This window comes from Corella eumyota, chromosome 7 (genome assembly GCF_963082875.1).
Source record: "Corella eumyota chromosome 7, kaCorEumy4.1, whole genome shotgun sequence".
Classification (NCBI taxonomy): Eukaryota; Metazoa; Chordata; class Ascidiacea; order Phlebobranchia; family Corellidae; genus Corella; species Corella eumyota.
This window is the reverse complement of record NC_137496.1, coordinates 12,365,453-12,381,950: the sequence shown is the minus strand read 5'-3', so window position 1 is coordinate 12,381,950 and position 16,498 is coordinate 12,365,453. Positions and strand designations below refer to the sequence as shown.

General features: G+C 26.4%; 1 protein-coding gene across 2 annotated transcripts; it reads left to right on the top strand.

The window, feature by feature from the left end:
* Positions 1-7,189: 7,189 nt before the first annotated feature.
* LOC145759091 (uncharacterized) lies at positions 7,190-16,283 on the top strand. 2 transcript variants are annotated; one of them, XM_082572833.1, is made up of 20 exons: positions 7,190-7,314; positions 7,837-7,956; positions 8,645-8,698; positions 9,413-9,472; positions 9,814-9,987; positions 10,198-10,356; positions 10,566-10,670; positions 11,049-11,834; positions 11,988-12,146; positions 12,269-12,385; positions 12,483-12,534; positions 12,675-12,820; positions 13,017-13,142; positions 13,765-13,862; positions 13,939-14,127; positions 14,212-14,441; positions 14,535-14,620; positions 14,757-14,817; positions 14,896-14,961; positions 15,090-16,283. In XM_082572833.1, the coding sequence occupies exons 1-20, from the start codon at positions 7,309-7,311 to the stop codon at positions 15,167-15,169; spliced, it is 2,874 nt and encodes a 957-aa protein (XP_082428959.1). In that variant the 5' UTR covers positions 7,190-7,308; the 3' UTR covers positions 15,170-16,283. The 2 variants fall into 2 exon arrangements, with proteins under 2 accessions (XP_082428959.1, XP_082428958.1); XM_082572832.1 differs by having other exon boundaries at positions 14,532-14,620.
* Positions 16,284-16,498: the final 215 nt, after the last annotated feature.

Here is a 16,498-nt window from a genome sequence, read left to right as displayed (position 1 = left end):
AAGTGATTTAATAATAATACTGTGGTGCAATAAAACTTGTTAATAAAGTTATGTTCAATTTTTTTTAATTTTAGCAAAAGTAAACAAAAAACTACAAATTTAAATATTTATGGAAACTAAAAATATTTAACAAACTGGTGACGAGATTAGTCATTTTGTTTGTTAAAGTTTAGTTATAATTTTAATGTTTTGTTGGGGGGGAAATAACTTTTATTTTTTGCAAAAATGGAATTTGCCAGAAAAATTGTTAATGTATGGTAATGGTATAACAATTTTAATAGTTTGTAAAACATTTTTTAAGGTTTTAAAAAAAGGCTTTATTGTAAAATTATAATTTGTTTATATTTTTAATTAGACTTTGGGACATGATACTCCATATTCTTTTCATGCACTACGGAGGGACCTTCGAAAGAAAAGCCAGGTATAATTTTAATATAATTAATAAGATTGAATATTTTGTTGTTTTTAAGTGAAATAAGGATAAAGTAACTTATTAATTTTTTAAGTAAAATAAGAATAAAGTAAAGTTAAAAAAAGTTTTCCATAAACAGTACTAATCTAAAAAAAACAAAAAGCTCAAAATGCATACAAAATTCAATATAAAACTACTTTATATTTGATCTGAAATTTAACTTTATATTTGATCTGAAATTTAAAAAAATCAAATTATAAATTGTGACTTCATTTGATCTTACCCTGAAAATATTTTATTTAATTTATTAAAAAGATTACATTAAATTGTTTTTTTAAGTGTTATAATAAATGTAACAATGTTTTGTCACCATTCAATGTAAAATTAAATATTTTAACCTTAGAAACGGATAGTTACCTTAGTTTAATTTCTAAAGCTGAGAACTAGGTGTTTTGTACACAAACTGCCTTAATAGAATTGTAATACAGATTATTTTAATATTGAAGACCGTATAGAGCAGGGGTCGACAACCCTTTTCGCATTACGAAATGATTTAAAACTGAATTTTTTTTCGCAGAACAGCCTATAAAAAATCCAAATGTTCACAAATAAAGATGTATCAAGTTTAAAGCAGTTAATTTCTATATCAAATCGATGATTAACAGTTTTGAATGTTTCTAATACAAAATAAGCTTACAAATTAAAAACTAAGCACCTTTCTGTTGCAAAGCATTTTAACTCGAAAAAAGTATGTGGCCCGATAACGTACGGCTGACAAACTGGGCCTGGGCCTGGTGGTTGCGACCACTGGTATAGTGTATATACTAATTTCTTCTCGACTTGCATTTAATTTTTGCAACAACATGTGGTTCAAAATTATTTGTTTAATTTTTATTGATAGCAACACTCTTTAGAATTATAATATTCTATATATATTTCTTAAATTTAAACAAATGTCTTTGTTTATAAATCTATATTTAAGCCAGCTTAAACTAATAAAAAAATTTTGAAGGTTTTACTTTAATGAAAGCTTTTATACAAATCATATATAATTTATATTAATATTTAGATCTATCTTGGTTATACCCATTCTTTTATACAAATAACATCAAGTGAAAGGGGATTTGATGTAAGAACTACAACATCACTTTTTTCCTGTTTTTATAATTAAATTTTTTAAAATTATATTCTTTGTCTTTTTAAGAGGCGTTATTTCATAAATCAAGTTTTTTTGTCATAGTAAATTAAAAATTTAACTCGAAAAAAATGTGTGGCCCGATAACGTACGGCTCACAAACTGGGCCTGGGCCTGGTGGTTGCGACCACTGGTATAGTGTTTATACTAATTTCTTCTCGACTTGCATTTAATTTTTGCAACAACATGTGGTTCAAAATTATTTGTTTAATTTTAGTTAATAACAACACTCTTTAGAATTATAATATTTGTTTATATATTTTTTAAAATTATACAAATGTCTTTGCTCTTAAATCTATATTTAAGCTAGCTAACTAACAAAAAAATTTAAAAAATTTAATTTAATTTTAAAAATTAAATTTTTTATTATGTTTAAAGAACATCGTGAAACCACCAAAAAAAAAAATTTTTTTTCGACGAATTCAGCAATTTTTTAAACCAAAAGCGGAATCTTCTTCCATGCAAACAACACGTCGATCAAATGTAAGATCTTAAGAACTACACTCTTAGTTATTATCATGTTTATCTAATTAAAGATCATGTTAATTAAAATTAAAAATTGGGATAAAACTTAAACTAAATCTCCAACATGAAAAAAGAATTGGTAAGAAAAAAGTTAAAACACAGCAACAAATAACAAGTCAAAACACAAATAGTTTCCTGCAACTGAAAAAACAGAAAGTCTTGTGTTAAATTGTAGACATTACAAGACTTGCTGCTGGTATTGCAAAATTCTGCATTGAGTTCAAAATTAGGAACATAAATGTTGCGCAAACGTAGGTGGACAAAGTTAACTGAAAAAGTAACTTTGTTAAACAAAAATTTATTACACAATACACAAATTATGTTAAAAATATTTTATTAAATTAGCAGAAATGTAGTCTTAGTTATGGATAGTTGTTGTTGTTTATTAATTATACACAAAGAGATATATTTAAAATTTTTAAACATGCTTTTTTCTTACCATTACACACACACATAAATAAAGTCTTGTAAATTATGTAAATTATCATTTATTGTAAAAACTCGGTTGTAGTTGTAAGTAAAATGAAATTTTAGATCTATTTTTGCCTAAAAAGTCAGATTGTTTTAGGCACTAAATAATAAACCAGAGTCTGCGGGAGCCGTGCAAGAGAGATATGGCAATAATTGTAAATAATAGTTTGTGAGTGCACTTATTTCTTAATGGTATGTTTAGCTATACAATGAAAAATAAACTAAAAATTTTTTTATTATGGGAACAAATAAACAATATCTGCAGGTCAACAACTTGGGCACTTAATATTTATGTTATTCTGTTTTGACAAAAAGTTTTACCTTTTTTTGTAAAAATTAAAGTAAATTTAATAATTCCTACAACATAAACGGCAGTTTTTTAACAACTAGCTCAGTAAATAATGGATGTAAGTTGATGCTCTAGTATATCTAAATTTTAATAAATGTTTTTGTTTGCTTTATTTAATTTAGGATCCATACAAAGATGTTTCAGATGAACAGGAGGTTAGCATGTTACAAGAAACTCACACAACTGAACCTAATTTTGTAAGTTTATTATTATTATTACTTGTTTGTATAATAACACATAATTGTTATTTTTATAATAAGTTATTAAGTAGCAATTATTTATGTCATGAAATTCTTTATTTGTAAAAACATTTCTTGTAGTTTTTTTTTTATCTAGTATTAATTTTTTCTTGATGTGGAAAGGTCAAATGCACACCCTAACATAGAGTAACATCTACTACCCCAACCCAGTTTTGAGTTGACTTTGCCAGTTTAGGATATTGTAGATTATATTACTTATTAATAACAGCTTTATTTTTATTGCTTATTGTTTCAATGTTTTAAAATTTTAAATACAAGTTAAGTGTGACTTTAGTAGTAAGGTTGTATTTTAAAAACTAATTAAATGTATGTTTGTTATTGTTTTTTTATAAATGTTTTGTGATTGTTTGCACAAAATTGATAACTTAAATCTTGATAGTTGTGAAGTTTTTGAAGGAAGAGAATTACTGAGAGTTGCAAGAAATAAGAATGCAAATGTTTGTTAATGTTTTGTATTTTGTAGCTTAATTTTATGATCTTTAGGTTTTTGATACAATTTTGGCATTTTTTTTTAATTAATGTGTTGTATAATATTTTATACAGCTAAATTTACCGACTACTAAAATACGAGGAGTTTTTGGTTTGCCAGAAGAATATTCCACTGCACAAGATCAATCTGATCAATCATTAACCAAACCAGTAACACTAAAAACTAACCAGGTAATTAAGAAACAAGGTTCTTTTTATGTGTGAAATTATTGATTAACCCATTGAAAAATTCAAATATGATTTAAATGTTTTTTTGTTGTTTAAAGGCTGAAGATTTAACTGCATCAGTAATTGAAGTTATATATGAAGATAAATCTGGTAAGTTTACCATAATACTTTATTTAATTTTTATCTTTAGTTTTATTGATTTAATCAGTTTCGTTAATTTGGGTTTTTATTGATTGTTTGCACTTTTTTTTTAATAAACTAGGATTAAAATATATTATATTGTTTTTAAGACACTGTAAGCAAGGTGATTGGTGTTAAAGGAGGCAGAGTTGAAGTATCGGGATGTTTCATTGATATTCCTAAAGGTGCACTTGATGAGGATGTTCAAATTACTGACCATGTGGAATGTTGTAATGATATTACTCTCCCAACCAAGGTTTTTGCTTTTACGAATTTGTTAAATATATTTGCATGCTAAAACTTTTATTTACTTTTATTAGTGGTTAAGTAAATAGTTTGTTTAAAATAACAATATTTTTACGTATTTATTTGTACCTATGTTTACAAAACTGTAAATTGGTTATCAATTATCAATAAGTAATGTACAGTACTATTTTTTTATTAAGGAAAACCCAACATATTTGTTGACTCCTCAATTTAAATGCTTGCCACATGGATTAAAGTTTAAGGTTCCAGTTACAATATCTCTTTTTACCCCATTTTACTCAACCTCTGGAACCTGTGTAGTCACGGTAATTTTGTTTTTGTAAATTTTGTTTAGGATGGAATTAGAAATTACCATATATAGTAAAATTTTGTCAAAATCAATTTGCTTTTAAAAACTGGCATGATCGATCACATGTAGTTAAGCTAAAAACTGGCATGATCGATCACATGTAAGGTAGTGTAGTTGTCAGAATATCTGCTACACTACATGAGGTCCTGGGTTCAATTCTTGCTGCTCTTATGCTGTAGTGCCATTGAGTTAGGCACTATAAACGGTATGAACTCCTGATGAGCCAAACTGCAAAAGGCAATTGAGACTGGGTTGAGGTGATGTGTTTAGACTGTAAGTTGACCTTTTCACATCAAGGATAAAGATATAAAAAAAAATACTAATTTGTAATTTTCATCTGTTATTGGGTATAAAAAAAAGTGTTAGTTTAACCTCAATAATTTAAACTATAACATTGGGTGTAGTCTATTTTGCAATCAAGTTTTTTTATATAATGTTTTTGTTATTTTTTAAGCCACAAGTAAGTCAGGATGGAACAGTTTGGGAAGACATCGCTGAAGTTATTTTGGGAAATTCTCGAACAATTCAGTTTCAAGTTGATCATTTATCTGTGTAAATAATAAATATGTTTTATTTAAAAAAAATAGTCTGTAAAATTATTTTTATTTAAATGCTTTTTATGTTAAAGGTTTAGGGTTGTAAAGGATTGGATATTTGGAAAGAACAAAAATAAAGCCAAGAATGAAAATCCCAAAAAAGATAAAATATTTGATTGTTACCATGAACAAAAATCAAATTTAAAATTGTTTGTTATGGACAACAAAGATAACATTAAATCAAATGGAAGTTCAGTTTTTATTGTGATTGTTCCTATAAGGTTAATTGTTCATGGTTTTTATGACTTCACCATACTATTTAGGCTTAAAACATTATTATTTAAATTCTGACTTAATATTTTTAGGCAAATGGAAAGAGTGTTGTTCACAATTTCCCACAAGGATTTTGAAACTTCTTCAAAAATTTATAAGAGCACAGTTAATCTAACTGATGTAATCCGCATAATTTCCAAACCTGGATTTGAAAATAGAAGCCCATCAGAAGAATTATTTACTTATTCGGTTAAAAATCTTACAACTAAAGAAGTTGATGATGGACAATTTTTATTTCCTGAAATTCCCCGACAACCAGCAGGTTTGTGTCCTTATATCAAAACTTTAAATGAAGTAAATGTTAGGAAAATAAGTTTATTAGTATCATATATAAGTACACAATTTTGTTTAGAAGAACAAGTCAAAACACAAAATAATGAGCCAAAAGAAGATCAACAATTTCAGGGTTCTAGTAAGCAGACCAGTGATGTGGAAGATGCAGTAAGCTAAAAAAAATATTTTTATTAAAATAGTCCTTTATTATATCTTTTAATAAAAAATTGACTGTTTAAAGGTGCACAAAATGCTTGCTAATTGTATTATACAATTTTTACTGTTTTAAAAAATTTATGGCCCTATTTATTGAATTTTTTATACGGCAAAGTTGTGCTTATTGAAATAGTCGCATACATTTTTGTAAACATTTTATATTAACGTTTTTTTTCTATTTGCACTGATAGTTTTTTGTTAGTTTTTAGAACTTAAAATTGTGCATGTTTTAATAGATTTTGAAGTTAATTTCGTTTTAAAAACTATACTTAGAAAAGAATTAATTTAATTGTGATAGGGTAGAACAACACCCAATATTAATATGCTCTATTTTGCCTTATTAACGAAATATAAAAGGTTATTATAGGGTTTAACCAGCCGTCGCTATCATTAAACTTAAATAACATTTAGATTCCACCAAACAACTGGTAGCAACCCATTAATGCGATCTTTCGTACCTAAATTAATTGTAAATGTTATAGTAAGTTAACCGTCGGCATAGTGCAATGATCGAAACACTTTGCTTTACTACAGCCTCTACAGGTGCCTATGCGCTTCCACGTTGTAGCATTTAAGTCAATATAAATGATGTTAATTCTTGAGTCAAAGCCCATTGACAAATTATTTATCGAACATTAGGTTAAAATAATAAAAAATTGTTAAATATTTATTTTCTTTTTGTTACATTAATTATATTAAGTAAATTAAAATCTAAGTTCGATTTTTTTAATCCTATAAAAAACAGAGGTTATAAATTCTGTCACAAATCGGTTACTGGAAACACGCCAAAACAAATAGTTGTAAAACGTCATAAACAGGAACTTAGTGATGTCAGAATTGAAAGTTAGATATTAATTAAACTTTGTGACGTTATATAGAAAGTATAATAGTTTTTGTTCGCTTAAATAATTGTATTATTATGTAATAATCATCGAATAATTGTAGTAGTCAAACAAACGCAACGCCTACAATGCGCGACTTAAACATAGAGTAACATCAGTTACCCCGACCCAGTTTCTAGTCTTCAGCAATTTGGGGTATTATAGATTATAATTAACCTGCTACTTAAGTATTGGCTCAGCAGGAGTTAGTACCGTTTATAGCGCCTTACTCTAGGGCGCTACAGCAATTGAAATAATTTCAACAATATTTTACTTTATATATATAGAAGTTGATCTAAGTAACAGGAGTTTGGTTGTTAGAAGATTTAACTCAAAATATCTCTGATTTTCATGGAGAAAAACTTTGAAGTATATCAGTCGATAAACGAATAGCTTCTTAAATCATGGATGTAAGTTGTTGCTTTAATTAAAATTTTTTATAAATTGATTATAAAATAAAGACACTTAATTTTTTTGTGCTGTTTTAAATGTAACTTAATACGGACAATACTAAAGTATGAGATGCGGGGCCGTATGTAAACGTTAACAAAAATTGCAAAATGCTAGACGGAAGTAAATTTTTGTTTTTTACTGCGGGATAAATACGGTATTTACCTAAAGAGCTAAAGGATGATGTGGAAATAACTTTAAAGGTCAAGGAATGATGCAAAACCGAATATAAGACGCAATAGAAGTTTAAAAAAGTGTATAAAGCTTTTTCTGCATTAAGCGATTTTTTGTTAACTTTTACAAAAGGCCTCGGTATTTTCCGCACCTCCAACTTCCCACATCTTTTATTTTACTACTACCTGTAGTACAAGCTTGCATGAGTTATTGCGTAGATATACATCATGCAATAACAACTGTTTACTTTAAATAATTTTAATTAACAAAGTATATTAAAATGTTAATCAAATTTTATGATTTTGCAGGACTTGGACGAAAATGTTTCAGTTACTTTAAAGGAGAAGATTTTGAATGAAGCTGGAACAACTGAACCGATAAAGCAAAGAGGGAAATTTAGTCAAAAAACATCTGAACCTGAAGTTTCTGTGAGTTTTATATTAATTGCAAACTAAATTTGCTAAAAATAAATAAATATGGTGTAGTGGTCGCAACACTTGGCTCGAATACATAAGGTTATTGGTTTAATTTCCACTGCTTTTATGACACTACAACCACTAAACTATTGTACGAAAGTTAATTTACCTAACACTTTATGTATAGGCTATATAACAAATAATATACTTTCAGTAGCATTGTAACGTTGATCCTTATTGCTTTACTTTAGTATGTAGGAATACTTGACAAAAAATTATTTTCGAGAGCTAAGGCAGCATCCTTTTTATTAGCGTCCTGAATATTGCAAAATAATATGAAAACCACTTTTCAACCTTCTTCTGTAAAATTTGGTCAAACTTTAATTAGTTAAACGGTGGAATTAGTTATATTATTTGTCAGTTTACACTTTTTTTATTTATATATAATTTTTTTTTTTTTATTTGTGGTAATCAACTTTCAATTCTTTATTTGTGGTAATCAACTATAAAAGGCATGGTTTAGTTTAAGGCATTTGTAAATATCTTGGATTTTGATATAGTTTTGTGTACAGCTATTTTATTATTTAAATTAAAACATAAATTTCTTTGTATAACTAAATCAAAAAAATAATATTATGCAAGAAACTTATCTTTTCCATACTAACAATAAACACCATGTTAGTAATTTTTTATTAAATAGACTCTTCCATCTTCTTCATTTATGGAATGGTCTAAAAGTGATAGTGAAAGTGAGGTAAGAAAGCAATTAAAATATTTTGATTGTTTAATTAATAAACTTAAACATATTTAAAATAATTGCTTGTTTTTTAATTATTAAATTTAAAGTTTAACTTACTATTTACTTTAAAAGTCTTTTCCAACTTAAATAGATAATTACCTTAACTTAATTTATTGTAGAATTTTTAGGCAATCCCAAATTGTAATAGTTTTAAGACTAATTAATTGTAACATAATCTTTTTCGCATAATTAACATAAACCATCGCAAACTAAACCTTCTATTAATATTTAGAAAAATAATATTATGCAAGAAAACTTATCTTTTCAATAATTACATTGTACGCCATGTTACTAATTTTTTTAATAAATAGAATTATTTATGTTCATTTTAATTTCTTTTGGACTTGCATTTAATTTTTAAAACAGCCTTGTTTGAAATTTATTTTGTTTAATTTTAATTGATAACAATGTTTTTATTGTGTTTCGCTAAATGTAGTATAGTTTTTCTAGGCCTTAGAATAAAAACTTTACACCCTGTTACTATAGAGTAAATTAATAATTTTTTGCATACTTTCCGTATTTAGGATTATATTATTTGATATATATTTCTTGAATTTATACAAATCTTTTTATTTATAAATCTTAATTTAAGCCAGCTAAAACTCATAAAAATTTTACTATAATAAAAGCTTTTATACAAATCATATATAATTTATATTTAATATTTAGTACTATCTTGGTGATACCCATTCTCCTATACAAATAACTTCAAGTAGATGGAGATTTAATGTAAGAACTACAACATCACTTTTTTTCCTGTTTTTATAATAACATCTATTAAAATTATATTCTTTGTCTTTTTAAGAGGCGTTATTTCATAAATCAAGTTTTTTTGTCATAGTAAATTAAAAATTTAAATCAAACTTAAAAAATTAATCCAAATTGGAATAACTTTTGTGTTAAATTTTATATTTATAACAATAAATTATTAAACTTCCAATAACAACAAACCAACCTTCTACTTGTTTTAATAAGTAAATTCAAGTTGGTTATTAAATAAAAATTAAATTTGTTAAAAGTATTAAACTAATTTTTATAAAATATGTTACTCACATGTTGTACTTTTATAGATTGAAATTGATGGAGTTGTTTATCCAAAAGATGTCGATGAACTTGTTGACAAATTACAAAGTTCAATTAAACCAGTTGAGTTAGGTTTAGATGATCCAACTTTTGAGAATGGCAGTTTAACAATGTTTACTCACCAAGTTCTTCCAATAATAAAAAAAAAATCAAATATAAAGGTAAACAAATATTTTTGTTATTTGTAGCGTGAAATTACATTTTTTTATTTAAATGTGTTTTATTAAATTTAATAATGTAAATAGAGTTTGGTATTTTAAATAACCTATTTGTTTAAATATAAATATTTTTTTTATATTTCAAAATAAAAGTGAGTAAACTGGAATTCATTGTTTGTATTTCTCTGTTTTGAATAAATTATTAAATATTAGGTTTGTTCCATTAACCTGAGATTCAACAAACTCTCAATTGATGACATCACAAATCTGTGTGATTGTTTGCACAAAATTGTTTACATGTATCTTTATGGTTGTGATGTTGATTCAGAAGGACGAAAATTACTGAGAGTTGCAAGAAATAAGAATGCAAAGGTTTGTAAATATGTAAACAAACTTAAGGCAAACTAATTCAATTTTACAAAAACCTAATTTATTTTGAATTTACTATTAGCTTTAAATAACGATTTTTGTGCTAAATTTTATTTAATTAATTAAACGTATGCTGATAAAACAACTTATTTTAGAATTACATGTAACTTACACATAAAAGATCAATGTTATTAAAATGCTAATTTTTTTAGGAAACTAAAATAGAAGGTGTTCATGGTTTACCTAAAGATTATTTAAACCTACAAGAACCATCTGATCAACTAACTGCTGATATAGTTAAGCTAACATCTACTCAGGTAATATAAAATTTTGCTAAACTTTTATGTAGAGAGAGAGCATGGAACAATAATTTACTATACCAGTTTATTTACAACTTTTATTTTTATACCACTTTACATTTACTATATTAAATATTTGAAATGTAAAAGGGTTTAAACCCAACATTTTAACAAAAACAACAAAAAGCTAAGTAACTTACATTATTAGTAATAAAAAATACAGTGTGCAACATAATGTCATGATATTAATATTAACAATAACAACACAGCAGATAATAAATTATCCAAAGGTGCCTTACTTTTTAAAATTCAATTTAACTTTTTTGTCAAAATTTGGGTCGAAATTCAATTTTATGTTTTAAAACTGTGGAAATGAAATTTGATTATTTTATTCAGGCAAATAAAACTGATGATTGTTTTTTAACAACTACAATGACAAGTAAAATGTTGACATTTACCCAAGACTGCTTTAAATCTGGGCAGACTAGCAGTGAGGAGTTGACCAAGTTGACTAAATTAGCCTACAACGGAATAATGAAAAAAGAAATTGTATTTGAAAACTTTGGACTGAAAAAATTTAACATTTCTAACAGATTTAAACATTTTAAAAATGCTAAAACTCGACAAAACCTATTTAAAGGGTTAGAACACATGAAATATTCAAATTTAGATTGGCATTACTTTCTCTGTGCAGTTTACATGATTCAACCTCTTTCTCTGGATGAGTTTGAATCCACATTTACCTGGTTAATGAAAGATTTAAAAACAAAAACTTTCAAGTTTAATGTGTGCAAATTTCTTTATGGTTTGTGTAATGAACAAAACTCAAAGAAGGTAAAGAAGATGTTGGGTTTAGAAACTGATTTAGCACCAAAGAGAAATATTTTGTTTAACTACCTTAGTTATTATTTAGAGCAAGAGTATTCACTAAATCTTGTTTCTTTATATGAATTAACAAAAGAATACGGAAGAGAACTTGCAGATTGGGTTATTGAACATTTACCTTCAAACGTGGGTATCTATGATGATCTTTATCCCAATGATGTTACAAGTCTCGTTGAAATCCTTCAACTTTCAATTAAACCAGTGGAGTTAGAAGTACATCCAAGGTTTAGGGATGACAGTTTAGCAATGTTTTCTCACCAAGTTCTTCCGATAATAAAAGAAAAATCAAGCATAAAGGTAAACAAATACTTTTTTGTTCTTGTACAATTTTTGTTTTAAATTAGTTAAGATATTTAAAAATTAGTTTTAAACAATCCTTTATTTTATAGATTTAGTTTTTTTTAGTAAGTACTTGTAATGAAACAATTTTACAAATTTACTAAATATTAGGTTAGTTTTATGGACCTAAGTTACAACAAACTCTCACTTGATGACATTACAAAGCTGTGTGATTGTTTGCACAAAATTGTTTACATGTATCTTTATGGTTGTGATGTTGATTTTGAAGGACGAGAATTACTGAGAGTTGCAAGATATAAGAATGCAAAGGTTTGTAAATAGGTTTTGTATTTTATAGCTTAATTTTATGATTTTTAGGTTTTTGATACAATTTGGCATTTTTAAATAATGTTATGAGAAATGTAATATGTGTTGTATAATATTTTATGCAGCTAAATTTACCGACTACTAAAATACGAGGAGTTTTTGGTTTGCCAGAAGAATATTCCATCGCACAAGATCAATCTGATCAATCATTAACCAAACCAGTAACACTAAAAACTAACCAGGTAACTAAAAAACTAGGTTCTTTTTATGTGTGAAATTATTGTATAAAACATTAAATAATTCAAATATGATTCAAATGTTTTTTTTTATTGTTTAAAGGCTAAAGATTTAACTGCATCAGGAATTGAAGTTATATATGAGAATATATCTGGTAAGTTTGCCATAATACTTTATTTAATTTTTATCTTTAGTTTTATTGATTTAATCAGTTTTCTAATTTGGGTTTTTATTGATTGTTTACAGTTTTTTTTTTGATAAACTAGGATAAAAATATATCATATTGTTATAAAGACACTACAAGTCAAATAGTTGGTGTAAAAGGAGGCAGAGTTGAAGTATCAGGATGTTACATTGATATTCCTAAAGATGCACTTGATGAGGATGTTCAAATTACTGACCATGTTGAATGTTGTAATGATATTACTCTCCCAACCAAGGTTTTTGCTTTTACGAATTTGTTAAACATTTTTGCATGCTAAAACTTTTATTTACTTTTATTAGTGGTTAAGTAAATAATTTGTTCAAAATAACAGTATTTTTATGTATTTATTTGTACCTATGTTTGTTTTAAACAAAACTGTAAATTGGTTATCAACTATCAATAACTAATGTACAGTACTAATTTTTATTAAGAAAAACCCAACATATTTGTTGACTCCTCAATTTGAATGCTTGCCACATGGATTAAAGTTCAAGGTTCCAGTTACAATATCTCTTTCCACCCCATTTTACTCAACAACTGGAACCTGTGTAGTCTCGGTAATTTTGTTTTTGTAAATTTTGTTTAGGATGGAATTAGAAATTATCATATATAGTAAAATTTTGTCAAAATCAATTTGCTTTAAGTAAAAAACTAGCAGGATAACTTTTGAGTATTTTAACAATAAGATTCTGTTTTTCATTTAGGGTTTGTATCTATTCAAGTTTTTGTCTGTTAACTTTTAAAATAAGAGATTAATAAAAGTAGCTTAAGAAAGAATAAAAAAAATGCTTTATTCAACTAGCAAATTTATTATTTTCGATCACATGTAAGGTGGTGTAGTGGTTAGAACACTTGCAACACTACATGAGGTCCTGGGTTTGATTCTCACTGCTCTTGTGCTGTAGTGCCATTGAGTTAGCCACTATACACGGTATAAACTCCTGATGAGCCAAACTGCAAAAGGCAATTGAGACTGGGTTGAGGTGATGTGTTTAGATTGTAAGTTGACCTTTTCACATCAAGGATAAAGATATAAAAAAAAATACAAATTTGTAATTTTCATCTGTTATTGGGTATAAAAACATGTGTTAGTTTAACCTCAATAATTTAAAAAATAACATTGGGTGTAGTCTATTTTGCAATCAAGTTTTTTTTAATATGTTTTTGTTATTATTTAAGCCTCAAGTAAGTCAGGATGGAACAGTTTGGGAAGATATCGCTGAAGTTATTTTGGGAGATTCTCGAACAATTCAGTTTCAAGTTCATCATTTATCTTTGTAAATAATAAATATGTTTTATTTAAAAAAAACTGTCTGTAAAATTATTTTTATTTAAATGCTTTTTATGTTAAAGGTTTAGGGTTGTAAAGGATTGGATATTTGGAAAGAACAAAAATAAAGCCAAGAACGAAAATCCCCAAAAAGATAAAATATTTGATTGTTACCATGAACAAAAATCAAATTTAAAATTGTTTGTTATGGACAACAAAGATAACATTAAATCAAATGGAAGTTCAGTTTTCATTGTGATTGTTCCTATAAGGTTAATTGTTCATGGTTTTTATGACTTCACCATACTATTTAGGCTTAAAACATTATTATTTAAATTCTGACTTAATATTTTTAGGCAAATTGACAAGGTGTTGTTCACAATTTCCCACAAGGATTTTGAAACTTCTTCAAAAATTTATAAGAGCACAGTTAATCTAACTGATGTAATCCGCATAATTTCCAAACCTGGATTTGAAAATAGAAGCCCATCAGAAGAATTATTTACTTATTCGGTTAAAAATCTTACAACTAAAGAAGTTGATGATGGACAATTTTTATTTCCTGAAATTCCCCGACAACCAGCAGGTTTGTGTCCTTATATCAAAACTTTAAATGAAGTAAATGTTAGGAAAATAAGTTTATTAGTATCATATATAAGTACACAATTTTGTTTAGAAGAACAAGTTAAAACACAAAATACTGAGCCTAAAAAAGATCAACAAATTCAGGGTTCTAGTAAGCAGACCAGTGATGTGGAAGATGCAGTAAGCTAAAAAAAATATTTTAATTAAAATAGTCCTTTATTATATCTTTTAATAAAAAATTGAAAAAGGTGCACAAAATGCTTGCTAATTGTATTATACAATTTTTACTGTTTTAATTGAATATTTTTGTTTTTAGGGTGAATGTCTTCCATCTACTTCCACCGGACCTTTTCCAACCTCTACTAATCCTCCACAAGGTCAGTTTTGTGTTTAAACCAACATTTTATTTTTCAAGATTTTACAATGCATGACTAACTTCTAAATTGTTTGTCTAGGAAGTTTAGGACCAAAATTTCAGGTTAACATTGGAGACAACTCTACAGTAAAATTAACATCTACTGGTATGTTTTTTTTGTGTAGGAATGCATATTTTAATAATTAAATGTGGTGGTACAAACAGTTCCTAACAACATAAAAACCTAGTTTTTAATAATTATGGTATTCAATTATATTTAACACTTTTTTTTAGCTATCCATTTTAAAGACACCAAGATCGACAAAAGTAATGTGTTGGCTAAAAAAATTGAAGAATATAATTTTTCTGATTAGTTACAAACTTTTTATACTTAAATAGTAATTGTGGCTCTTGCTAGTTACTTACAACTTAAAAAGAGTTAAGTAAGTTAACTGTCTTTTCTTTCTAGTAACTAATTGAAGAGTTCAAATCTTATTCTTGCCTTATAATTTTTCCTATTTTTATTTATTATCTTTTATACAAGCACATTATGCAATTTAAATTTTATGTCAAATTCATATTTAAATTTTACCTTTTTTTTATTTAACTTTTGTAATCAACATTTTTTTTCTCAGTTATATTTAACACTTTTCTTCATATTTTTATATTTTACTCATAGCACTTATAACATGTTTTTGTAACCTTTAATCTTGCTGTAAGAGAAATTTTGTGACTTGCTTTTTTTAGTTAATTCTTTAAGATTGTATGCATTGCTTTTTTTAGTTGTTTTTTTTGATAGATTTTCCGCTTTGTTTTCTGATTTGTTTTTATTTCCTAGGATTTTAGGCCTTGCCTTTTTGGTAATTTTATGAGATTTTTGGACCTTGTCTTTTCAAGTTCTCTTTTCGTATAATCAAACTTATGCCCCTATTTATTGAATTTTTTATACGGCAAAGTTGTGCTTATTGAAATAGTTGCATACATTTTTGTAAACATTTTATATTAACGGTTTTTTCTATTTGCACTGATAGATTTTTGTTAGTTTTTAGAACTTAAAATTGTGCATGTTTTAATAGATTTTGAAGTTAATTTCGTTTTAAAAACTATACTTAGAAAAGAATGAATTTAATTGTGATAGGGTAGCCATTATTAATATGCTCTCTTTTGCCTTATTAATCGAATATAGAAGGTTATTTATAGGCTTTAGTCAGGCGTCGCTATTATTAAACTATTGCAATATCTGTATTTGGCAAAAACAACTGGTAGTGTAGGGGTTATTTAAATTCGAACTGTTGTTTATGTAGTTATTTATTGATTATTGGTTAGGTTACTTGTTTATTGTTGATTTGGGGTCACCACAGATTCTACCATAGCCTTCATTACTGAAGTCTTATGATGAATCTGACTATTTGAATTTAGTTATTTAATATTTTAAGTTTGTTGGTTAAATCTGGCATTATAATAAATAGTAAACTTTTGTCTGAGTTATAAAAATATGACGTAAGTAATTTGATTGTTTCACATATTATATTTAACGTACAACGAAAGATATAACACGGGCATAACCTAATAACTACGTAAAAACTGCGTCGAAATACTAATTAATAAAACTACATTCGTGCTATAGTTACAATGTTTTGTAGCGGTCTCCGTCGACCCAATCGGAAGGTTTTATTTTTAAGTTAAAGACAGTTAATTGTTTT

Bases quoted from the DNA above. Each gene is read 5' to 3' on its own strand.
- LOC145759091 (XM_082572832.1), top strand. The intron at 8,699-9,412 runs GTAAGAAAGCAA...TTTAATATTTAG, and splicing joins AAAGTGATAGTGAAAGTGAG to TACTATCTTGGTGATACCCA. The intron at 9,473-9,813 runs GTAAGAACTACA...GTACTTTTATAG, and splicing joins CAAGTAGATGGAGATTTAAT to ATTGAAATTGATGGAGTTGT.